The following is a 25,216-nucleotide window of genomic DNA, read 5'->3' as shown; positions in this document are numbered from 1 at the left end:
CAACTTGTTTTTTAAAGACCTACTGAATCATACAGCTTTACTGTTTTAGGGTGAAGGTGGTATGTTTTTCCATTAAAGGGTTAAGTTCTGTGTTTTTCAACCTGGACCTTATTTTCACGTTTTTGTGTTGAAGTGACTAATGGTGACAGAAGATTTTTAAATTGATTCAGTATTGAGTGAGAGAGCAGCAGCAAAACAGGCTGCAATGTGACCGCAACAGGCATTTGTGCACTGACAGTTTACGTCCACTAAGCGGTCGTTTTTGTCACCGACTGGCTCAGATTGTTATTATAAGTGTCACAGCATTATGAAAGGGATCCCTACAGAGATGGGTCTTTTTTGTTTGACCAGAAACAGCCCTGAAGTTGGTATCGGCAAACCCACCAGACTCCATTTCAGGGTGCTTTCAGACCTAGAGTTGTCTTGCTTTGGTCTGAATCAGGGACTCATTTTGTTATAAAGTTGTATAATTGCCTAGAGTTGGTTCGTGTTCTCACGGCAGCATTTACAAGCGGACCAGATAAAATGCCTTGTGTGAGAAAGCTGCTCCTAATTGGTCAGAATTTCCATGTGGGAAAAATCCAGGAAGCAAACAAAACGTTGAAGAAGAGTACACTTGCAAGATAAATGTGACACTTTCTAATGTCACAATGGAGGGACAACTACGCAGGTTGATTTTAGCGCTGCTCATCGTGGACTATATTGCTGTCATTGTTCATTTTAGTCAAACCATACAGTTTGAAAACGAGGCGCGGCTCCAACTAGAAAATGTTGATGTACATTGATGGAGCATAACGTTACACTGCAGTCTGTTTTGCCCTCTGCCTGTGTCGCTCAGTACTGGACTGATTTAAAAACTGCTGTCCCCATTAGTCACTTGGAAACAAAACATGGGAAAACAGGGTTGTAAAACACCAAAGTCACTCTCTTAAAGTTAAAAGACACAGAATTAAAATCCTGCACTGTTCCCAGCACCTTGTGGCTGGACTCCCCGTCCAGGCTGGTGGTGGTGACATAACACGTCCCATCATCGCGGCTGGAGGAGAGCAGGATGAGGTCACAGGGGAAAGTCTCGTCCTCCTTTACCACGACAATGTCCCCCACCTAACAGAGCGGAACAGACACAGCACAGACCCCATAATGGCTTTCACATCAATAATACATAAGAAGCATTTTGACGAGAGCGCCATGTAAACACAGATAGTAACAGACAAACAGACAGACCTGTGGGGAATCATCTGCTCAGCCTTTACTATTCCTTTTTTTTTTTTTTTTTCAAAGGATTGAGAAGTTGCATAACGGATTATGCGAGCGGAGCAGCTTAAGCTCTGATAAATCCCATCTCCACGGTGACCATACACATGACACACGCTCTCTGATTTTGCATGATTAATATATTCATCATTATTCCTTCTCCCGATCCACACTCTAATCCTCTCTGTTTGATCTACGGCACTGAGAAACCTTGGTACAGAAAATGCTGGGAGACAGACAAAGACAGAACAAGACAGAGTTTCAACGTACAATGTCTTTCTCCACCAATGAAATCCAGGGGAAACTACTGCTATGGCAACACAAACTATAAGCACTCTGTAACCTTTAAGGCTGGGAGGCTGTATTGAAACCTTTCTCTAAGCTGACCCTCCTCATCCCGCACAGCATCTGCACACTCGACAGGAGCTGCAGACGCAGCAGAAATTAGACGTGGTGAAACAAGACTGAGATATACCGTATCTGTGCATCTACATAGGAGGTGCTGAGCTAGACACTCACGTTATGTAGTCTGACACCTCCATTTTCACTCACGCCGGGATGATATAAGATACATATCTGCAGAGTAATACACCAGCCCAGTGACGCTGGTTGATATTTTTTTACATCACCTACCAGGATTTAGGACAACTGAATAAAACAAAACAATATTAATGGGCGTCTTATTTACTGTATCATGATGCTACCATTCTTGTTGCTGCTCAATAGTCCCAACAAAGTAACACTGTTATTGCCATTCATCTCCATTGTAGAATCAGGGTCTCTGCAGTGTTCACCAAATTTAATTCAAGCCTTTTAAAGACCTTTTTCACACTGTGTAAAATGCAATTTGAGATATTTTTCAAACTCATACCGGGCAAATTATCACAGAAAACTGGTAGGTACAATTATGTATTATGTAAATATACAGATGATGCCTCTAGTGGCCAACGCAGGGAAGTGCATTTCTTTAGAAACTTGATAGAAACTTCCTGTTGGAGCCATGCTGGAGAGGCTAATTTTGTCAGTTTGGTTTGGAATATACACTTGGAACATTACCGGGACAGAAACAGGACCTGCCAGGTACGTGGCATGTTTTATTAAGTATTCGATTAAAAAGATGAATGAACAGCTGAATGAGTCATAATGACGATCTGATTGTGTATAATGTATAACCATATTTTAGCTAAATACCATTACTAAGATTCTCAGTGTGTTAAAACTAGATAAACACGCTGTTTTAATCATACAAACTCACTTGACAATCAACATAGGCAACTACACTGAAGGAAACAGCCTGTTAGCTGGTTAGCAGTCTGTTAGCTAAGCTAGTATTTAAGCTAATATTAAAGCTAATAAGCTAATATTTCAGTCCGGAATTTGCCTCGAGTACGTTAAAATTTCGTAGAAACCACATAACAGTGGGCAGGAAATCCAAAGTGTGGGATCACTTTGAGAAGGTGAAGGACAAACCCAAGGTGACATGTAAACTCATCGTCTTTGGTCGACTACAAACATGACGTATCATCTGAAACATGGAAGTAGCTACATGTCCATTAGCCCACAGCGTCATTAACAGGCGGCTCGCTGAGTGAGTGACGTGCAATATAGGCCAGTGTTACTGATACTATTCTTCCTCACACCTTCAACTCAAACCATTGTGTTGCCCCGCCCAAAATATATCATTTAATAATTAAATTAATATCGTAAACATGCAGGCGACTAGTCGACTTATGGCTCTAAATGACGACTCCTGGTTGACTAGAAAAATTCTTAGTCGGGGGCAGCCCTAGGTAATATAAAATAAAGCAGATAAAATGTATGATTTTGACTTTGAGGTGAACTGTCCCTTTAATATCATCTATGGCCTTTTATCAAGGAAATTAAATTCAACACTTTTTAAGATTTGCAGATGCGCTGAGAATCATTTATATAGTGAAGTAGTGACCACAGACAATTGCTAACACCTGACTGGATATATCTGGGATACTGTCAGTTATATCAGCGCTTGTTAATCAATTTAGATGAAGCTATACAGCTTCAAGGTTATACTTTTTCTGACTTTGTTAATGCATTTACCCTGCAAGTATGTTTCATTTTGCGCTATTACATTTTTACATTTTTATATGATGTCATAGAAAATGACAACACATTGACATCAAACCTCATAAAAAGAACAAAACCTAAAATAGACCATTAATAAATATGGTGAAGTCGAAGCCAGCCTGGTATAGATTACTCCTCTGTGCCATAGACCTCCACTGTGGACTATTCAGAACATATAAATGAGCCACACAGCTGCTCTGGGTGACGTGTTCATTCATTACACTGAACACAGGCACTGTAGTTTATTTTGAGTCACCTCCACATTCAAGGCCCTGCTGTCGTAGCTGCTTAAAATAGTCTGCAACAAATAGTCAGTCTGTTTATATTTTCTCAAAGCTGCACTGCCCAGCTGCTTTACAGGATTATTTAGCTTTCTAAAATCTATGTATATTTGTGACACATTTTTAAATGTCTTCAGAAGGGATGAATACACTTGGGACTGGCACAAACAGGGTGGAGAAATCATTAAGTATTGAGTGGCAGCTAATACATCTTGCTTTCATAGGTTCGTTGACAGTGACAAGAATATATAATAATGTTTTATTCTCTAACACTTCTGTCCTGGTGTATTTGGCAACACCTAGTGGTAACTGCACATATACATTAATGTCCCAGATTTCTGTGCGAAATGACATATGAGTCGACCACTGGGGGCAGCAAATATACCTCGAGCAGCCTCTTTGTAGATGAATTCTCTACTTGTTTGCACGTATATCGAGGCAGCTGTAGACTGGTGTTAATTTCGTTGACGCAAACTATGACGGAAATTGTTCATCAACAACCTTTTTTCCATGACAAAATTAAGACGATGACGAGTTAAAATAGATCTTGATAACAAAAACTAAGACGCAATCTATGTTATATTTTCATTGACTTAACGAGACGAGATGAGACGTGACCAAAATGTCAGTGGTGGACTATCTGACATCGAAGCACCAGAGCAGCCATGCTTAATCTTCTAACGACAGGCTGGTAAACTCCAGTAAATAGTCTACGCCAGGATGTTTCGCTAGCAAGCAAAAACACTCACACGGCAAAGCAGTATCAGCTTTTCGTGCTAGTTTTCTGTTGTTAAACGTGGACCTCTGGGACTTTAAATCATTCCCTCCATTTCTGGATTCATCGTCCACTGAAGTTGTGAAGATTTCCTCACAAATTCAGCGTAACACGAGGTGATTAACTGATGATTTGGAGGGTGAAGTATTCCTTTATTAGGAAGATTCCTTGCATCGCTTTGTTATAAGAAAGAAGGCTAAATGGGGCATTCGATGTCTGCATTTCACGAAATCCTTTGAGCATGGGCGCGCAATTTGTAGTCAACATGGGAAGGGAGGTCTCCAAGAGTAACAAGAAAAACCACTACATAGAAAGGCAGTAATATTGCAAATAATATATGAATGTTATTACTGAAAATGCCAGCCATAAATAGTACTGAAAATGTGTTTTGATATAAAATAAGTCAAATGGATTATAAGCGAGAGACACGATACTATACTGTGATCTGCTGTTGCATCAGAATGACATAAGAGAACACCACAGGATGATGACAGGAATATCCTAACTTGTGAAATACATCAGTCCTGTTCATTTGCCAGGGGACTCTTGCATGGTGCACTGGGGGGACACTGTAATTGTTCCTCTACTACAGTTTCAGAGCAATTAATTGGTGGCAAAGACAAGAGAGAGCAAGAGAGGAAGGAAACAAAGTTAGAGAGGGGACTGCGGAGAGAGGAAGAAGAGAAGGGGGGAGTGTGAGAGGCAGTTATAGAGAAAGTGAGCTATGCAGCAGTACCGTAGTGTTGCTTTGTGGCCTCAGGTGCTATACTGCTCTAATGAGACCATTCTTACCCGTAGCTTGTGACTCTGTGTCCTCACCACCTTCCCCTGCTGCACCACGTCCACCGGACACTCGTTTATAGAGCAGTCAGCCTTGTGTCGGAGCCAGTCCTCATAGCCCTGAGAGAGCAGCGAGAGAGAAACAGGGATAGAGAACAAGATTGGAAGGAGAGAGGAAGCCAATGTGTTTGTTGGCAGCGGGGAAACGGCAAATATAGATTGTTGTGTGCAGAGAGAATCGGGGCCAGAGCATAGTGTGAGATCAAGAGAGACGGAGGGGGAGAGGTGAAAGTCATACTCTGTAATTAATTAGCATTGTGCTCCCTGAGCTTAGTGACCTGCTTCCTGGATTTCTAGCCAGCACGTCATGTTTTAGATTTATGCCCCAGCAAAACTCAGGCTTCCTTAGCCAGAACAGCTCCATCTATCACTGATAGTACCCCATCCCTCAGTAGCAGGACGCGGTAGAGAGGATGCATCTCCCAGGGGCATGGGATGCTCAGCTAGAGTGATTAACAGAGGAGACCATTCATTATCATATTTCTCACATCACCAGACATATTCAATGGCATGTCCTTTCGCTGAGAGAGGAATGTGTATATACAGATAATAGAGCAGCCGATTGGTAGAGAGAGTGTGTGTGTATGTGTGTGTTTGAGGCCGGGAGTTGGTGTGTGTGAGCGGGGAATTGCTGCGGGCAATATTTCCCCCAGAAATGCGAGCATGTTTGTGTGTGTCCTACCTGTTTTATTGCGGTGACAGTGATAACAAAGAAGAGGGGCAGGCCGCTGGTGACTGGGCTGGTGGGGGTGTCGATGATAAGCTGCAAGGGAGAGGAAGAGTGGGAGGAGGGGTAGCAGGAAGGGGGGGGCAGCAGAAAGGAGAGGGGAGAGGATGCCAAGTAATGCAACGCTGAGTAAGGAAGTGCAGCAGGTAAAAGCTTCTGTAATAAGGAACCAAGCACAAGTCTAGCAACGTTAAAGTATCCAAGTAATCAAATATTGTTTGATTTCCTCCATCTGCACTCAGAAAGTCCATTCAGAGATAGTTAACTTGCATTTTTGTTTCCTTCCTTGCTTTTATAGACAGTTCATGTGCATAATGTGGAAAGCAAAACTTTTCAGTCTACGAAAACAAAGAGTACAAACATTGTCGCTGTGTGCCACTTTGCCCCATTAAGAGGGTGTAGTATTTCACATGCTGCTGTTAAAACATACAGCACACAAACACCCAACACTATGTTGCACTCTGGTGACTGCTGGTACTGGCTGCCCCCTAATAATCGACCAGAAAGATAATTATTTGGCAACATTTCATTGGTTGCTTAGTCGCAGAAAAAAACCAAACTCCATTAGGAGTTGCGCCTTGTCAAAATAAATAAAAACCTATATGACTGGACCATGTAGGACTTTAATTTGGAAGGACAGACACAGGAAAAGGCGGTTAAAGACACACCATGTGTGCGGCCTCTAATTTCCAGGGCTAGTACCTGCGGTTATTCCACAGGCTAGTTAATAACATGTCGGGCAGGAAATCCAAAGTGTGGGATCATTTTGAGAAGGTGAAGGACAAACCCAAGGTGATATGTAAACTCATCTTCATTGGTCGACTACAAACATGACGTATCATCTGAAACATGGAAGTAGCTACATGCCCATTAGCCCACAGCGTCATTAACAGGCAGCTCGCTCAGTGTGTGACGTGCACTTGTAGATAAAATATAGGCCTATATTAATGAAGGTTCATTAGTACGGTTTGTATTTCTCTGTAATGTAGCACAGTGTTAACAATGTTACTGATACTATTCTTTCTCACACCTTCAACTCAAACCATTGTGTTGCCCCGCCCAAAATATATCATTTGATAGTCAAATTAACATCATGAACATGCAGGCGACTAGTCGACTAATGGCTCTAAATGACGACTATTGGTAGACTAGGAAAATTCTTAGTCAGGGGCAGCCCTACTGCTGGTAAAGACTTCCTTGTATCCTCCTCCTCCTCCTCTATGATGACTTTGTCCTTGCATGATTATTCAACATTTGCTGCAATATAGTTGCTCAAGGAAAAAGCCGCTTCTCTTTGATTCTGATTTAGACAGACAGACACTGAGCAGTACAGCTCTTACTGTTACAGGATAATGTGATTTTATCAAGTTCAAATTGTGCTGGTAGTCCTCATCTAGGTAACCTCGTACACAGGTGCACTATTTAATTGTTAATCTTGGATAACTACTCTTAATTTGAAATCAGGGAACAATGAGAGCAGGGTCCAAACTGCTATCAGCACTCATGTCATTAACAAGCTTACAGAGACAGCACCTTTTTACCAGCCATGAGTTAATTTAAGGATATGAGGACCAATAAATATCCGGAAAAATTAAAGAACAGTATCTTAACTATGAAATGGGTTAAAGGAGCTCTTTACGATATTCTGAATGCATCTATGAGCTTGTATACCTGGTTCTCACCACAGACAAACCGCACCAGAGTTCGTTTGTAACCGGACCGAGACAACATCTTCAAGAAGGTCTCGGTCCAGTTGTTTTGGTGCGCACCCGAGTGTGATTACTGTGTTCACACCTGCCCAAATGAACTGCACTTATGGGGCAAACAAACTTGACTTCGATTGAACTGAACCAAACAGGGCAGGTGTGAAAGAACTAAGGATAGACCGATACATCGGCCGGCCGATATATCGGGCCGATATTTGAGTTTTTTACTTGTATCGGCATTGGCCGATACGCACGTGGGTTTGCGGATTTATTTTTCCCTGGCACTTTTTTTCATTTGAAAGTATGTGGTTAAGTTGAACAAAGCTGTTGAATCCTACTGTGTACAGTAGTTGTTGTTTTATTTATGCTTCAGCTTAAATATTTGTTTATTTTATAAAGACATTACTGGAAGATTTAAGAGCACTGAACTCTTTTTTTTTATTTGAATGTATAATAATAATAATATTCTACCTGTTCTACCTCAACTTTCCATCTTGTTTTAGTATTTTTTACTGTTCAATAAATGTTTCTTATTTTAAACTTGAGACCTGTAATATTAGTTATCATTGTGTCATTTTTTTTGATGTAAACTGAGGGAGCAAAAGCAGTATCGGCCCCAAATATCGGCTCAAGAAAACTGGCAGTCCATAATCAGTCATCGGCTAAGGGTGATGGAAAAAAATCGGTATCGGCATCGGCCCTAAAAAATCCATATCGGTCTATCCCTAGAAAGAACCCTACATAACATAGGCAGTGACAAAATCTGAACACAGCAGAAGACCCATGAAAGACAATGGCTGTGAACGGCAATGTTTCACGGTTGTCCACTTGTGTCCAGATCACCAAAAGATGCTAATACCAGGTATAAACAGGCTCTATGATAAACAAGCAGGCGACTAGTCGACTAATGGCCCTAAATGACGACTATTGTTCGACTAGCAAAATCCTTGGTCAGGGGCAGCCCTAGTTTAAACCTGCCTCAAGATTCTGAATCTAATTTAAACTATTTAGTTACCTGCGTATGAAAAACGAGGTAGTGTTCAGCTGTCAAACTTCTCCAGCTGCCCTGAAAATATCTTGATGCAAAGCCATGCGCTTTAATTAAAGCTAGGCCAGGTATTTAAAAAACAAAGCACAAAATGGACATAGAGATGCAATGTTTGTTAGCTTTTAACAGATGGACAGCTGGGAGAGTATTTTCTATTTTCTCAGAGCTTTGGTGCTGTATTTTCATACTAAACAAAGACAGGTGTAAAGAAATAACCACTGCTTAAATCTCACCTGGACCAGAAAAATAACCAAGAAGTAGAAGTTAGCGATTCTTCTGAACTGCTCAAACAAATTCTTGGGTATGAAGTTCCAGAAGGTGTACTGTGGGACAGAGTGACAGCAGAATTAACGTCACACACATAGAAACAGAAGGGTAAAACAATGGCGCATCATCATTTGGTCCCTCTGGCGAGAGAAACGTTGACTCGCAGCTTGACAAATGCAAGAAAAGTGAAATGTGTCATGCTTAAAAACGTGGCCACAAAAGAGATTACATGGCTGTCTAAGTATGAAACAGAAGAACAGCGTGATGGTAAACAATGTTATGGCACTGATTCAGCCGCTGCGGCTCGCTCACCTTGGAGGAGACGATGCGGTTGTCGGGGTAACGCTGAGGGATGTAGGCCTCAGCTCCCGGAGGAGGTTCTTTATGCCCGATGTACACCGTCCGACTGTCCACCCAGATCTCCTCCCCCACACACTGACGAGAAAGAGATATATGTAGAGTTATAAATAGAAACACAGGTGGAGAGAAAAAATGGGGTTAAATCACACTATTCTGCCTTGTTAATGTGTTTCCATAGAACCCATAAGCTATTTACTATTATTATGGGATATAATAGCACCTATATGTGTTACACTTCGTCATCTTCCTTCTCTAACACATCACAATAACACCAATATCTCTTTACAACCATTGTTTTGACAACACAGACTATATTATTATTATTATTATTATTATATAACTAATTAAATAATATAAATATAAAGCAAAATAATGTAATATTGTGGTGCCCAGTATATCAGTGGGTAAAGTGCGTGTCCAATGTACAGAGGCAGTTTTCTTGCCACAATGGCTGCAGGTTCAATTCTAGCCCACAGCCCTTTGCTGCATGTCATCCCTTCTCTCTTTTCTTTTTTTTTTCTCTTAACTCTTTTATTGTAAATCTGTATCCTTTATTATATTTATATTTTATTGCTCTGTAAAGCACTTTAAATGAAATGTACTATACAAATTAAGCTGCCTTGCTTTGCTTCTCTCGCTCTTTCATGCTTAACAATCTGTCCTGTCACAAAAACGCAAAAGCCAAAAAAAATAATCATTTAATATTAATGTTAACCATGATGATCAAAAATAAATTATAGATATCATGTTAATAACAGACACATATGATAATATCGTGTCAATAATTCAGCGCCTCGTCCATCATTTATATTTCTCTGCGTTCTCACTTTGTCTCCCTCCTCCGACACCATCTGGCCACCTTTTCATTGTCTTTTAATCCTTTAATAGGGGTGGGGATCACCAGAGGATCCACGATACGATAAATCATATTGCGATAAAATATATTCGGTATATTACCTTTTTTCCAACTAAATTATGTCCCTAAAAGAAAACTCTGTCAGCATCTGTTTTATCCTATCTACCTATCTACCTGTCTAGCTGTGATAGTCTGGTGACCTGTCCAGTTGGTACCTGTTTTCAACTTAATTTATTCATTTATTTAATTTAATTTAACCTTAATTTAACCAGGAAGTCCCATTGAGACTGAATATCTCTTTTACAAGAGAGACCCAGCCAATGTAGCAGCCAATCAAAACACATTAAAAATTTAAATTATGTCCCCAAAGGAAAACTTTGTCAACACTTTTTTTGCAGGAAAATGTACGTAGTAGACTGAAAAGAGCAACTATTATTCAAATAGGCTACCTAAAGTTTCATTTGTATTTATATAATACACACAAAAATATTGTAATACTATACTGCATCGACTCCCCCCCACCCCACCCCTATCAGTTACGGTGATGAGCAGTGGAGGAGGAAAGGAGATGCTCAGGTGGATAAGCAAATAGACACATATGATAAATCATTTTTTACACCACTGGAAACAGTTTAGGCAGTTAAATGTATCACTGCATCCCTACCAAATGTAATAAGGTTCAAATGAATTAAGACTGAATTAATCATGAGGACGCCGTCCCTCATCGTCCTGGATTAAACAGTGCTGTCAAGAAACAGAATGTTACACAACACTGTTGTGACACTGTCACACAACTTCAGTCATTTCTTCAAACAAACACTCTCACAGAGCAGACTGGGCCGACTGAAGGATGAGTGTGTTTGTTGATGTGTGGTATCAGCTCTGAGTCACACAAGTGTGGATCATTTATCTTTCCACTTCTTCCTGCAGGACCACGCTGCAGTCTGCGGTCTGCTCCATCCTTCCATTACTCTTCCACACACACCCAGAACACTTACTCTGTTGGTTTTACTACACCAGTCTGACTGTTGTAGTAAAACCTTGATGCAAACGCACATTGGATCGCGTGTACACAAACCTCCATCTTAGTTCTACTCTCATCTATATCACGTTTAGATCCCTGGGGACTAACAGAGTGCATTGTGGGACTTTAGTGCAGCTTTTTTCCCAAGGTGTCCTTCATCAAACACTACTGTGAGAAGAGAGCTTTCCAAGAAAAAAAAAAAAAACAAGAGTCATGAGACCACGGCATTCAGCTGTTTGTTTCCATCTGGCTTCCTACATGGTTCCTAAAGCTTTGGCCTGAGTGGGCAGTGTGAGCGTAGCCTTTGGCAGAGCAGCCAGCCTGACACAGCTCAAAGCAGAAGTGTTAACCATTAGCAGAAAAGTTCTGGAACAAGCACTTCACTGGAAGCAGCGCTTCACTGCTTAAAATGTCCTCAACATTTTGGCAGAGATGTCGCTCATCACTGCCAATGACCAAATCTTTTATTGTTCAGAGTCCACATGGCTCCGCAGTAACCTTGTAGACTCAAATCTGTAAGTTTTAAAAACTTTAAACTGGAGTACAACTGTAAACGTGCATCATTAAGTTTGGCTAATGTAACTTTTCCTAATGACATCGGCAATAAAAGAATCAGAGTCAGAATAGCGACAGCAAAAAGCTCAGAGTCACAGATCTAAACTTATCCACAGTGATCAACAGGCGCTTGGCAGTGGGATAAAAATAGACTCAGAGCCAACAATGTCAGCCGACTTGAGACCCCTCCAAAACATTGGGGGGGGGGGGGCAACATGACCCAGAGAGGAACAGTGAAATGGAAAAATGAGGCAGGAAAAAGCGTCGCAGATTGAAGTGGAGCGAGCAGCAGGAGACTGACAAGGACAAAAGAATGAAAAGGAGACAGAATAAGAAAGGCACAGAGGAGGGAGGAAAATGTGTTAGGCACAAAAGAAAGACTGACAAACAGGGAGAGAGTTTGGGGGCTCACATCAAGTAAAGAAATAGCAGCTGTAGTTGCTGGGGTGTTGACCAGATGATGTGGCAGGAGTTATTTTGGTAAAGGGTAACTGACCAAACCAAACCAGTAAACACACACACACTGTTTAAGAGATACAGAGTGTCATGTTCACTGGTCTTAAAACAAAACTGTGTCAATAGAAAGTCAAAAATAACTTCGTGGGCTCTGCTCCTCAAACAAGGATTAAATAAACCCGGCTAACATCGTGTTAGCCTGCTCATCCAAATGTTTAATGTGGATATCATGATAATCATACCAACACACTGATGATTTGTCAATCATGTTCTCAACTAAAAAATCAGGGTCCGTATTCACAAAGCTACCTAGTGCCAAGAGTTGCTCCTAGTGATGAAATTCTAAGAAAATTCTCAGAACTGTGAAGTTTTCTTGAATTTCCCCTCAAAGTTAAGACTAGGTCCTTGTAAAGATAAAAGTTATTTACAGAGGATCTAAAACCTTAAAAGAGCTCCTAAAGGTGAAAAGCTTCTAGGAGCAGGAAGGAGGACTTTTAAGAGGCTGAAGAGTTTTCTAAGCAGAGGAGAAAATGGTGGAAACACAAAGAGGTCGCAGAAATATTCTCTAAACACAAAATGACAGTGAGTAAATGAGGAGAATACTTGTGGTCGATCACATTAGGGATACACACACATTTCCTACTTAACAAAATAACGCTATGATGCCAGAAATAAAATGATCACAACACTAAGATATTTGGGAAAATGTAAAATGCAACAGAGCAGCAGTGATGACTTGGGTCTGTTTCAGCCTCCCATCAGAGGATCCATCACACTAACAATGACAACACTTTCACAGTCAGCAGTTCATTTCATTTCCACTGGATGTCCACACCCTAAAATTCTTGGGCTCACAAAAGGGCGTGTCTGTGACAACCAATCACACCTGTTAAAAGAAAGCATCACACCCAACAACGGGGTCAATCACACTCCTCAGTAAGGTAAAAGTTTCTTACAGATTTATACAGAATGCGCCTTTTTTGGGGCAACGGGGGGGCGTGAGCAAGTAACAAAAGGTGTAGCTCAGTGTGTGACGTAAACAGTGACATGGGAGGGAAGCCGCAGCTGGTCAGTCCTTCGGCGACTCTCTCGTAAATCAGCCCGTTCTTCACCGTCCCCGTCATCTGACGGTTAATGGCCCCTTCGAGGACAAGGAGGGCGCGAAATGCTTTGTCTCCCCAGTTGCTCATCGTTACAGTGTCTGTCAGGTTTGCGTTTCCCTCTTGCTACTAGCTGCTCGCTAATTCCTGCTATCAGCTGTTTCCTGTTTATCCTCCGCCAGTGGCTCGCACGTGCGGCGTCATCAACAGCTCCTCCCGCAGGTCATCAACAGCCCCTCTCGTTGCGGAAGGCCGCCTCGGTCTTTTTAAACTAAAAGGGTCCCGCTAATATGTTTACCCTGCGAGGTGGAATATTGGGCACCTCGGATGAACTTGGCAATCTGGCTCTGTGTGTCTAAACGCTTGCAGCTTGCCGGCAAAATGGCCCAACATTCGCGGAAAATCTGGCAGTGTGAAAGGGGCTTAAGACTCTTTACTTAAAAAAAATTTAGGCTAAGTTAGGAGCTTTCTGAGAGTATTCTCAGAATGTTTGTGAATACGGTACCAGAATTCTAATCATTTCTTCTAATAACTCCTGTGACTCCGGTACAACTTAAATTAAAAACCTAGTCCCAATTAAACACCTTGTCCTTTTTACTAGTCCGGTGCGGCTACACATTTTTGACGTTCTAAAATCTAAAACTTAAAATGGCAGAGCTGAAAAAATTCAACAATTTCTACAATCTGGCTTCCACCTCACCATCTGCATTGCCAATTTCCTGTCTCCAAAATGTTTGTAAGCATGGGTCAAAGTTTCTCCCATCAAGTCGTTTTTTTTATCGATGACAACTTTTCCGTGGAAGTGGTGTACGCCTCTTTCAGGCCTTGTTTCTAAAAATACATAAACAATAGAGATTGTCAAAAAGGTGCAAAAAAATGTACAGTAATGCCAGAAACGTCAACAGGTTCACGGTAAGTCATAAACATAGCCAGGTTAACAGTAAGGTGTAAAGTCAAAATATACACATGCCAAACCAATTTGTTCACGTCATTTGTCTGACAAATGAAATGATTAATCAATTACAAGAAAAAAAGTTGCCAATTCATTTTCGGTCGATCAACTAAATGATAAATCGACTAATCGCTCATCACTGGTCCGTACTGAAATAATGATTATGATATATATCCTCAACGTTCTATTTCTACTTCTACTCAAACATTCCCCTCCTAAATCCACAATTCTCTGATTGCATCATCGTCCCATCATATTTCTCTCCGCTCTGTTTTCTCCCCTTTGTTCCCTCCAACCCTCCGGCAGTGTGTGTCACACTCTGACAGTGTGACTGTGGGAAAGGGCCGTAGAAAGACACGGAGCGATTGCATTGTGGTTTGTAGTTATCTGATCATTAATCCTCACTGATCCGTATCAACCCCCGGCCCACAGTTTCCTCTTCACTCCACTGCTCCATCAGACAAAGTGGCCGGCTGGTTGGTTGCGGGACACGGAGGCTTTGTCTTTATTAACAACACTGAAACAGCCTCCAAGCACAGAGGCTGGTCTTACATCACCATCAATCATCAACTATGACAAGATAGATTTGATAACAGCAAAAATCCCATTACTGCAACTTCTCCTTTCATGTTTCCTGTGGTGCAGATGAACTGTTTGAATTCAACACCAGAGAACAAAAGCAGGTCAGATATTTTTAAGGTTTTAAAAAGCCCCGGTCCTCTTCACTGCCTTTCTACCATCACGCTTTACAGGACCATAATGTGTATATTTTCATGGTGGAGAAGCAACCCCTGACCCTGGCAGTGCCATGATCTATCCCCACGGTGCAGCTCCTTTCTACTGCAAAGGCGTAATAAAAGGTATACACCATTAACTGGCCTGATTAAATGGTCGTGTCTCTCCCTCCTCCATTGTCCCGCCATGCTGTGCTGCAAAGGCACACAGCATGTAGAGCAGGTATCCCTCATTAACTCACAGATCAAATTCCTCTGACTGAGCTCTTTCTTAATGAACTGCTCATGTTAACTCTACAGAGGATGTAGAAACACAGGCTCCAAAACACGACCACATAACACCCACATGCAGGAGATGGTCGATTTTAACCCTATACAGTATTAATTTAACGAGAGACTTTGGACAACGGACAAATCAAACACTGGCTCTAGTCAGGATCATTTGCATTTTCATGTCAGCCAGTGAGAAGTGAGGAAAGTAAACAAAGAGCTACAGTCAAGAGGGCGTGAGACCAAAACAAACTTGTTACATAACGTCAGATTATTTTGCTTTAGCCACTGAGTTCTTTGGCAGAAACCCTTGGTTTGTGTTATCGTGGTGCCTTGTTCTTTCTGCATTGGAGTGTGTTGTCAATGTGCTCACTGGCTAACTAGTTTTAAAACGGTCTTCCGGTTTCCCTTTTTGAATGATGATCACAGACCTCCACTGTCAGCTGGTGTGAAGAGTTATTTCCTCTCACGCAGGCACAGAATGTTGGCCATCGATTTAAGTCTTAACATTGTGTTCATTAGCAACTGTAACTGTAACGTAGCTAACTGGGCTAACTGATGAAACTCAAGTTAGCTTGCTCATGTACAACTGCTTCAGCTAGATTATAGGGTAAAATATGTCATCAGAACATATTTAACCTATTTAACCTAACTCTTGATAGCTCTCCATGTATAAATGTACAAAAAAAACAAAGTAATACTGATATTTACATAGAATTGGCAGTTCAAAACCATTATTTTTGGCAGCTTGGCTACAGCTTGTGACGCTAATATGACTTCAAGTTCAGTAACTGCTTTTCTTTAACACATAACTAAAGCTTTAACTAAGACATTGCTTCAGTTTTACAACCCAATAGCCAGAAAAAATGTTTGCACTATACATTGCTGCAAAAAACAGACTGTACATTATTTTTTAGTGTATCATGCTGAAAAATTATCCTATTTTGGGTTAAAGAACTCACTATGTTTGATCGAATGCTACCGGGAAATGCTGCAATGTGTGGGTGAAAAATACATCCAGGTTTGGTGCCACAAACTGCAGCGGGAATGCCACGAAGGGTCATAAAAAACAAAAAAAAAACACATCTGTGTTGTTGTTTGTTGGTTTATAACAATGGTGGTCTGCAACATGGCACCCATCTACGTAACGTATCCGTTGCTTTCAGAAATGTACTATGCGAACATTTTCTTCTGGTGACTGGGCTGGTTTTATTGGTGCATGATCAATTTACAGATTTACTGTTTTAACGGACAGTGTTCTTTTTATCTTGCATTCAAATTATAGAAAGATGCACAGCTGCCGAGAAAATCTTTCCCGCGTAAATTCAGGGTACGAATATTAAATTAATTCAATCTTATTATTAATAGAAGCTGTGAAGTTTGTCGTAGCATCGAGCAAAGATAAAAGGAGCCTCAAGACCTTGATCAGCTCAAAGGGAAGGAGGCTACCTGTTCAACATGCACTCCACTGCTACTCATTTGCCATTAATCACCATAGCAACACAGTATGCAGCCAGCATCAGACAGCTACGCTATGTCTGCAGGTTCATAATGCACAGGACCACACAGAGGCCTCGTTATAGACCAAAGATCAAATGTGTGGGATTTTCTCATTAATTTAAAGCTGTGGAACTGGATTTCACAAGAGATTATGAGGCTTTAAGAAAAATGTCAAGTATTACCGCTCCAGACAATATCCTCAAGATCTTCCTCGTGCTTTTATTTGGCTCGACTAGGACCTCTCAGGCTGTATTCTCTGTGGACGAGCCTTTTTTGGAACAGAGCAGGATGAAAGAGTAAACATCAAAAGCAGCAGTGAGGACGAAGCTAATGAAGTAAGGAGGGGAGCGTACCTTACAGGGGAAGGAGGTGCCAGTCACTGTTAATAGCGATATTTTGGGTAAATTGCCACACAGGTGCAGACAGAAAAGACCGTATTTTGGTTGGAAAAAATTGGGGGAAAATAGTGACCTTCAGTCTGCAAATATTGTCTCAACTGCTGACACTGAATGACAAAAGCCACCAGACCCCTGATGACGTACATGTCAATACCTGCAACGAAATCAACTGATAAATATGAGAAGACTATAACATGACAAAATCTGTATTCTGTTGTTGCCCCAGCTTCGTCTCCCACTTGACTTACCGTGATCCAACTGTTACATAAGTCTCTAATCCAGCTGTGCTACTTCTCCTCTTCCCTCCCCTTCCTCTCTCCTTTTCTCCCACCACAGTAATCTGAATCCTAAAAAAAGCCCTTCCTCATTTTGTCTGCTTTTAACACTGACAACATCCCGACACAGGTTTGGAGCTGTGTCTCATCATGAAACCTCTGTGTCCAGGGGACGCTGTGGGACACACAATAATTCTTATGAGCCAGCACGCCAGTACACGGCTGTTTTCTCTGATATACACACAGGCCAGCGGGCAAAGCTATGCCCAAACACAAATCCTGTGTGTTTTTGTCACCTACAGCCTCTGTCTCTCCACCAGGGCCCCATCTCTGAGGGGGGGCGATGGCCAGGAATAGACTGCCCTTAACCATTTGTAGCAGCTAATGTGGCAAACAGTCATCTCGTAGGTTGTGTTCTGCCTTTTAACACCAGCCAGGGGACTGGAGGAGCTGTAAAGTTGTGAGAGACCTTTCTAAAGCCCTTCAGCACGCTGGGACTCTGCTGGCATTCATTTGATCAAATGAAGACATAGCTGGCCTTTCTCTTTTATCTACAGAGGTTGTGAGAGGTTGCCGCAAGAATAACAGTCATATATTCATAGATAAGATGTAAAGGAGGGCGAGGACGGGGGGGGGGGGTAAATCAACCTGAGACAGGAGACAGCACCAGCAGATGTAAATCAAAATGTTATCAGCTGTTTTGTGAAAGTGAAAAGGTAAACTGTAAAAAAAAAAAAAAAAACCGACATATTTAAACCCATTTAAGAGATCATGTCTTGTTAAAGGGACAGTTCACCCCAAAATCAAAAATACATATTCTTCCTCATACCTGTACAACTATTCATCAGTCTAGATTATTCTGGTGTGAGTTGCAGAGTGTTGGAGATATTGGCTGTGGAGATGTCTGCTTCCCCTCAAATATGATGAAACTAGATGGCACTTGGTAAAAAATTATATTTGAAAAACTCAACAGCAATGTCTCTTTCCAGAAAGCATGACCTGTTACTCAAGATAATCTACAGGCATTGTTGTGAGAAGTTTCATGTAGGAACTATTCTATTTCTACCATACTACACCCACCAACTGTATCACCTGCTGAGGGAAGTGTGTATCTTCTCGATGACGAGAGGCTCATGCTCGTGACAGTGCAGAGTGTACTCTGGGCACAGACGGAGCAGCAGCATGCCAGGCGGAGTGAAAGTGAAGCTTAGCTGTTCTTTAATTCATAGAGAAATAGAACGCCATATTTCCAACAGCACTCTGATTTAAGGGTTGTCTATTGTTTTTCCAAACTACTTTAAATGAAACTGGCTGCCCTCCCATGAAAACCATGTGTCCCGCTGTCCAGTGCCGCGTCTAAAAGTTTGCTTTTACTCGCCTCTGCAGCAGCTGCTCCTCTAATCTGATCCACTGATCTGATCAGCTCTGATCGATCTGACCACAAACTGAACCTTGAACTCGACAAAGAGCTGCTGAATTCAGAGAGGGGACACAGAATGATCACAAACCAAGCAGGAACCGCGGGGGCTGAAAATGACGCCAACATGGAAGTTCTAGGATCTGCAGTTCAAGAAGCCAGTCAATCCCCACAGACCCCCCATGTTAACATGCCAAACTTTACAGCAGAAATAAACATGTTCACAGCCTGGAACAAAGAACAGTTTTGGTCTCTATAGCTTATTTCTCCTCTCATGACAACAGTACAGAGGGTACATTTTTAAATAACCCAACAGTTTGATTTCTATGAAGTCTTAAAGTTACGCATAATTAAGGGAGGGCTGCTTTGAGTGTAAACTACCCCCATTATATTTGAGAGAAGGCAGACATCTCTACAGCTGATATCTCCAACGCTCGGCAACTCACACTAAAACAATCTAGACTGATAAACAACACTACAGGTAAGAGGGGAAGTAAATATTTTTGATTTGGGGGTGAACTGCACCTTTAACATGACCACCACACACACATAAAGGCATCCTTCTTATCCAGATCATGACCTCATACAGTGCCCATGCTTTGCACCAGTCTGAGGCATCACGCCATCGCTATTATTATTACCACACGACAAAAAGGCACCATAGAGAAGGGAGTGTAGACAGTGGACGCACTTAACACATGCACTGACCCACACACACACACACACACACACACACATACACACATACATACAGGATCTAATCAAACCACAGGAGGTCATTTTACAGATAAATCTCATTATAAATAAAGTGTCTTCCTGTTATGTCCACACACACACACACACACACACACACACACACACACACCCATGTCTGCATTTTTATCACTGTGAGGACCCTCAGTGACATAATGCACTCTCTGTCCCTTTGCTCTAACCTTAACCATCACAACTTAATGCCTAACCCTAAGTGATGATGGGCCAAAATGTCCTTATTTTTTAAAAAATGTCCTCACTCTTGTTTCGGTCCTCATTATGTTGCAAGTACGAGACCACACCCATGTCAGTATTTCAGGGACTCTCAGTAACATAATGCATTCTCTATCCCCTTACCCTGACCTTAACCATCACAACTAAATGCCTAACCCTAAGTGTTGACTGGCTAAAATGTCCTCACTTTTCTAAAAGTGTCCTCACTCTTTCAGCTAAACCGTGTTTTGGTCCTCACTATGTAGCAAATACAAGGGCACACACACACACACACACACACACACACACACACACACACTGTATATCTTCTTGCATGTAGGCTTAGCCATTCTTCTTTGCCAACTGAGTGAAAAAAGTTAAACAGATTTAGGTTATTACGCAACAAAATGTCCCATTTAAACTTCACGCACTGCAAAACACCATGACACCATATTTTTCTTGACAAAAACTATTTACTGAACTGCACAGGCTCAATACACCAGCAATTTTTCTCGAGTCAGAAAACAGGCTTATAAGCAGGACAGAATGCACAGCCTTCAGAAAATTACATTTCTTTCTCATTATAAAGTGCTGCACTGGATAGATCTGAATAAGTGTCTGCGGTTACTAATAAAGTGTAGCGGGCGACACAGTTTACACTCCACAGCGACAGCTCCTGCACCAGTGGTCAAGATGAAGGTTTAAGGAATTATCTCGTACAATCGTTCTTTTTTGGACGTCTACAACACTTTTTAACTCCTTTATTTCCTTAAAATGTGTCTCCTGTTAATATGATTTAATTTCATGTGTTTTTAGTTCCTGTTTTTCAATGTCAAACTTAATCTCTGTCCTCGTAGCAGTTGTTGAACTGTGTAAACACCACCGACAACTGTGGAAATAAGTCCAGCACGTCATCATTCTGTCCCCAACAACGTCTCGTATTTAGTTGGTAAACTAAAACAAGCAAAGCAGCCTGGCGCTCACAGGAAAATACATCAAGGACAAGTCACAAGTCAATGACAGCGTGATAACACAGGAACAAGATACGAAGTGAAAGGCTCATAAACTTGGGGAGTAAAGTGGACTGAATCAGACATTCATCCTTTCATGCCTGAAGACGTTTTACTAATTCAGCTTTTTTTTTTTTTTATTAATCGCAAAATTATGAAAGTATGAGAGGCTGGCTACATTTTGGCAGTGACCTTGAGGGGAGTTTGCTGCTCTCTCTGTCCAGAGAAAAGGCTCAGGGCGCCTCGCTTATCACATGTTAATCACCTTGCATGATGTAATGTTTGTTCTTCTATGTAGCCTCATTAGGGGAGCAGCTGTTGAGAATATGGCAGGGTTAATAGAGGGTGATACACAAGTAATGGAGGCACCAGATATACATCAGCCATCCCTCCAATTCTGAATCAATATCCGTATAATTGAATTAATGATTAATTCCTGCATGTCTACTTCATCATGTTGCGGAGAGAGGATGCAAAGGGAGCAGGGTGAGAGATGAGGGGCGTGTTCATTGACCCAGTCCCCCTCCCCTCGCTCCTCTCCGCCTCACCCGTGGATCTGATTTCCCCTGATATTAGCCCTGCTGCAGCATCCGTCAAGCTCCCTACACACTGTCACCACACACTAACTCACCGGTGCGAGCCTGACGAACATACATAAATAAGCGCGCACACACGCTCACACTGGTAGTTATCTCCACAACACCTGAGCCAGTTTTAAGGTCGGGTGAAAGGGCGGCAGACTGTATATAGAAGCAGATGTCACGTTACTCCAGAGGTGCCCAGTCTGATGAACATCACCAGACCTGTCAGAGTTGGTTCCCACTAAACACTTTATTCTCTAATTCGGCCGCCCACCAACCAGCTGCTTCCTGCTCTGGCTGATAAACAGAGACCGCTGATGGCACCGGCCTGTTCAGACCTCATGAACCAGTAATGTGGTTTCAGCTCACCGTCATCTATGTGTTATTATGGGGTCATTTCCTGCTAACAGACGAATCAGTGATTACAGAGAATAACGAGGGCTCTCTCTTAAAGTGTTTTTCTGCTGACTGCGACAACTTTAAACCCACCTCTAGTTAAACCTGCACAACTTAGGGACTGTTCTTTATTTATGAGAGGGGAGGTGGTGGTGCAAAATGGGGGAGGCACTTCAAATAAGTCTTTACACAGTGGGGAGGCAATTATGTTTTTCTCTTTGGGTTATGGACTGTACTTAACTCATATCTTGATCCTCCTCACAGCTGCAAATATTTTTACATGACCCTCCCTGAGTGATGGAAAACACATGACCCTTCCCTCCATGAATAACCACACTTTAAACACACTTGCAGGTTTTGGGGTTCTGAAGATATATAATGTGACAGTAGTTTTTTTTAACCTGTTACACTTATTTATTGTCTATGGACAATTTTAGTTTAATTTTAATTTCTATCTATACACTTATTTTAGCTTATTTTATTTTATGTCTACTTTAATACCACCGTATTATTGTTGATGAGGGGAAGTGTGTGTGGTTTTTTAAAGAACTACTGGACAGTTGAATTTCCCTTTGGGGATGAATAAAGTTCTATCTATCTTTCTATCTATTATTTATTAGTGTGAGGATTGGATGGTCAAATGTACGGAGGTTGTGGCTGTCAGCACCACAGGAGTAACACTCCTAACTTCATTGTGTTTTTTTTAATGATACAATGTCAATAAAAGGCATTTTGATTCTGATAAAATAAACACAAAATACAACCATTCAAAGTTGAAAATCATTTCTCTAAGCCAAGTAAAAAACTCCCTCCGTGCTAAAACAAAATATCTGAAGTGCTTCCTTACGCACTCGAAAGTAATGAACAGTCCCTTAGGGGAGGGACAGTCACAGCCGCAAGAGGTTTTGAAAAGCATGTTTACTAAGGATGAGCGAGTCACCAATTAACCTACATGTCTTGGACTTTGGACTGTGCTAGGAAGCCAGAGTACCTGGAGAAAACCCACGCTGACACGGGAAGAACATGCAAACTCGGGAACCTGGAACCCTCTTGCTAACCACTGCAACCCCATGCCGCCCGCTACGATTATTATTTATCTGAAAAGTAATCACAGAAAATCTCCGAATTGAGTTTCAGATCACTTTTGATCTCAAGAGTACTCTGATGAAACGAGTTAATGGGTTTTTTGGGTGTAGTTTTTCCTTATCAGTTGCGAGGGTCCAAAGACAGAGGGATGTCGTGCACTGTAAAGCCCTCTGAGGCAAACTGTGATTTGTAATAATGGGCTTTATAAATAAAATTGAATTGAAAGAGTAGGAGACTAAACACAGCTACCCAAATTTTACTCGTATGATATTCGCAGTTGTAAAAAGTACATTCGAGTGCAGGGCTCAACCCTGAGATCTCCCAAATCACAACATTTATCGTAGCCAGAAACTGTGACATATAGTAGGTTACGGTGGAGGGAGGGTCATGCATTTTACCCCTGTCACTCACAGAGGCTTAACTAAAAAACAAAGTCCCACCCCAGACACCCCGCCACTCTGATAAATAAAGTACAGTCCCTCATGTCTCTATTAGTGTGTAAGTGAGTGTGAGACTGAGCGCTGCAGAGTCCCAACAAGGCCTGATTGGGATTTATTCCCCCTGCAGACCACAGCCACTGGAAGCCATGAGACAGTTAAGCATGCATGCATATTGTAGCTCACCAAAGCAATTTAACTGGGCCAGCCAAGTTCATTTCTATTCTGCACATTCACCAGCCATCACTGCATCTGTAGCCACTGGCACATTCCCCATTCATCTCCACAGAAAAAACATTGTAAAGCCCCACAGCCAGTGGCCTGCCAGAGCTGCCCGGGTGCAAATGTTTACCATCATGCCCGACTCTGTGCTATCAATGTAATATGTGACATTATATGAGTGCACTTGCAGACACAGAGCTACAGTTGTGACAGTGTTGACAGACGGGGGCCCTTACGTATCTGCTGATGATGTTCCGGAGCAGGGTGAAATCCATCCTTCAGACAGCTCCGGCGGCGACTTGACTGTGCAGCAGAGACGTTCAGCTCCCCTCGGATCTTCGTGGACGCTACCTAATGTGGATCTTTCCACCAGTATCCATCGCTCACCTCCTCCTCCTCCTCCGCCGCCGCCGCCGCCGTGTGTGTGATAGCGAGGAGCAGCGCTCTCAGTCGGCTCTTCTGATTTTCATGGCATCCCCGGGCAGAGCCATGCAGCGACCGAGCGATTACAACAACCCGCACTGACGCTGCTGGCTACATTTCAGGATGAAATATCACCGCATGCAAAGCTCCAGACCTGTGCAGAGTCCTCCCGCTTCCTCCGTGTGTGTCAGGCTGTGTTATTCTTGCAGGAGACGGTTCCTCATGGAGGCTGTCTCTGTCCCGCTCTGTGTTGGCCCTCGGTGTAGCGGCAACGCGAAACGTCCACACAGCGCTCACCCGTCAGATGACTACGCTGCGCATGCGCACTGAGGGCTGTTCTCACCTCTCCCGGAGTGTATCTGAATACACGCTGCAAGTAATAATCACCTCCACATGCAGAGAGGGAGAGGACACCTGACTCATGATCATGTCCAAGAATCAAAGCAGGACGCCACAGAGTCTCACTGTGACTGTGGCTTGACTACAGTCATTTTAAATACTACATTCACATCATTTACTTCAGTAGCACCAGTGTTTAATAGCCTATTTTATTACAAATAAAAGACCTGCATTAAAAATTGTAGTGGCAGAAAATTAAAAGTACACAAGTATTATCAGCCAAGTGTACATGCAGGCTATTTTTGTGACTGCTAAGGCACTATCTTTGAAACTATCAGCTGTTTTCTGCAAAACTCTACACCAGGGGTGTCAAACTTATGGCCCAGGGGCCAGAACCAGCTGCCAAAGGGTCCAGTCCGGCCCTCTAGATGACTTTGCACACCTAATGTTGATGCACATGTGAAGGCTGAGAGGTTTCAGGAGTTAAACAGTGAGCAAATACCTAATTAAAATGCTGCCTTGGAGGCTTCTCCACCCCAACAAGAATACAGCTCTCTAAAGTAACAGTGAATACTTACTGTGGTCATATTTAAATATATATAACATTGTGCAAAATATTATCAATCAGCAGCTTCAGTAAAGAAGAATCTGTATCAGACTGTCTTAAAACTGTATGGGTGGGACCCTGCTGCTATTAGGCACTGACACAACTTCAGATTGTAAATGGTTTGTAAGGCAGAGGAGAACTTAACCTGCTTCTTCAGTAGCTTTCACTCTAGTCAGAGTGGAAAATGATGACCAAAAAAGTCACATGTAATGATAGTGACTTAATTTGTAAAAACTGAGACATACTGTTGA

General features: G+C 42.1%; 1 protein-coding gene across 8 annotated transcripts in view; it reads right to left on the bottom strand.

Moving 5' to 3' along the window:
• Nucleotides 1-24,305, bottom strand: part of LOC125899854 (phospholipid-transporting ATPase IH-like) — a 54,716-nt gene extending 30,411 nt beyond the window's left edge. For 7 of the 8 annotated variants that reach the window (XM_049594460.1, XM_049594461.1, XM_049594463.1 and 4 more), the window contains exons 1-6: nucleotides 23,833-24,305; nucleotides 9,314-9,436; nucleotides 8,968-9,057; nucleotides 5,936-6,016; nucleotides 5,206-5,313; nucleotides 976-1,104 (exon numbers count right to left, since the gene is read on the bottom strand). In XM_049594460.1, the coding sequence (XP_049450417.1) occupies nucleotides 976-1,104; nucleotides 5,206-5,313; nucleotides 5,936-6,016; nucleotides 8,968-9,057; nucleotides 9,314-9,436; nucleotides 23,833-23,871 (570 nt within the window). In that variant the 5' untranslated portion in view covers nucleotides 23,872-24,305. The remainder of the gene's footprint in view (nucleotides 1-975; nucleotides 1,105-5,205; nucleotides 5,314-5,935; nucleotides 6,017-8,967; nucleotides 9,058-9,313; nucleotides 9,437-23,832) is intronic. The other variant, XM_049594465.1, reaches the window with a different exon arrangement.
• Between the last annotated feature and the right edge of the window lie 911 nt (nucleotides 24,306-25,216).

The sequence above is a fragment of the Epinephelus fuscoguttatus genome, linkage group LG13 (genome assembly GCF_011397635.1).
Source record: "Epinephelus fuscoguttatus linkage group LG13, E.fuscoguttatus.final_Chr_v1".
NCBI classification, from domain to species: domain Eukaryota; kingdom Metazoa; phylum Chordata; class Actinopteri; order Perciformes; family Serranidae; genus Epinephelus; species Epinephelus fuscoguttatus.
The sequence above is the reverse complement of the archived record's forward strand: the minus strand, read 5'-3'. Positions and strand labels throughout refer to the sequence as shown.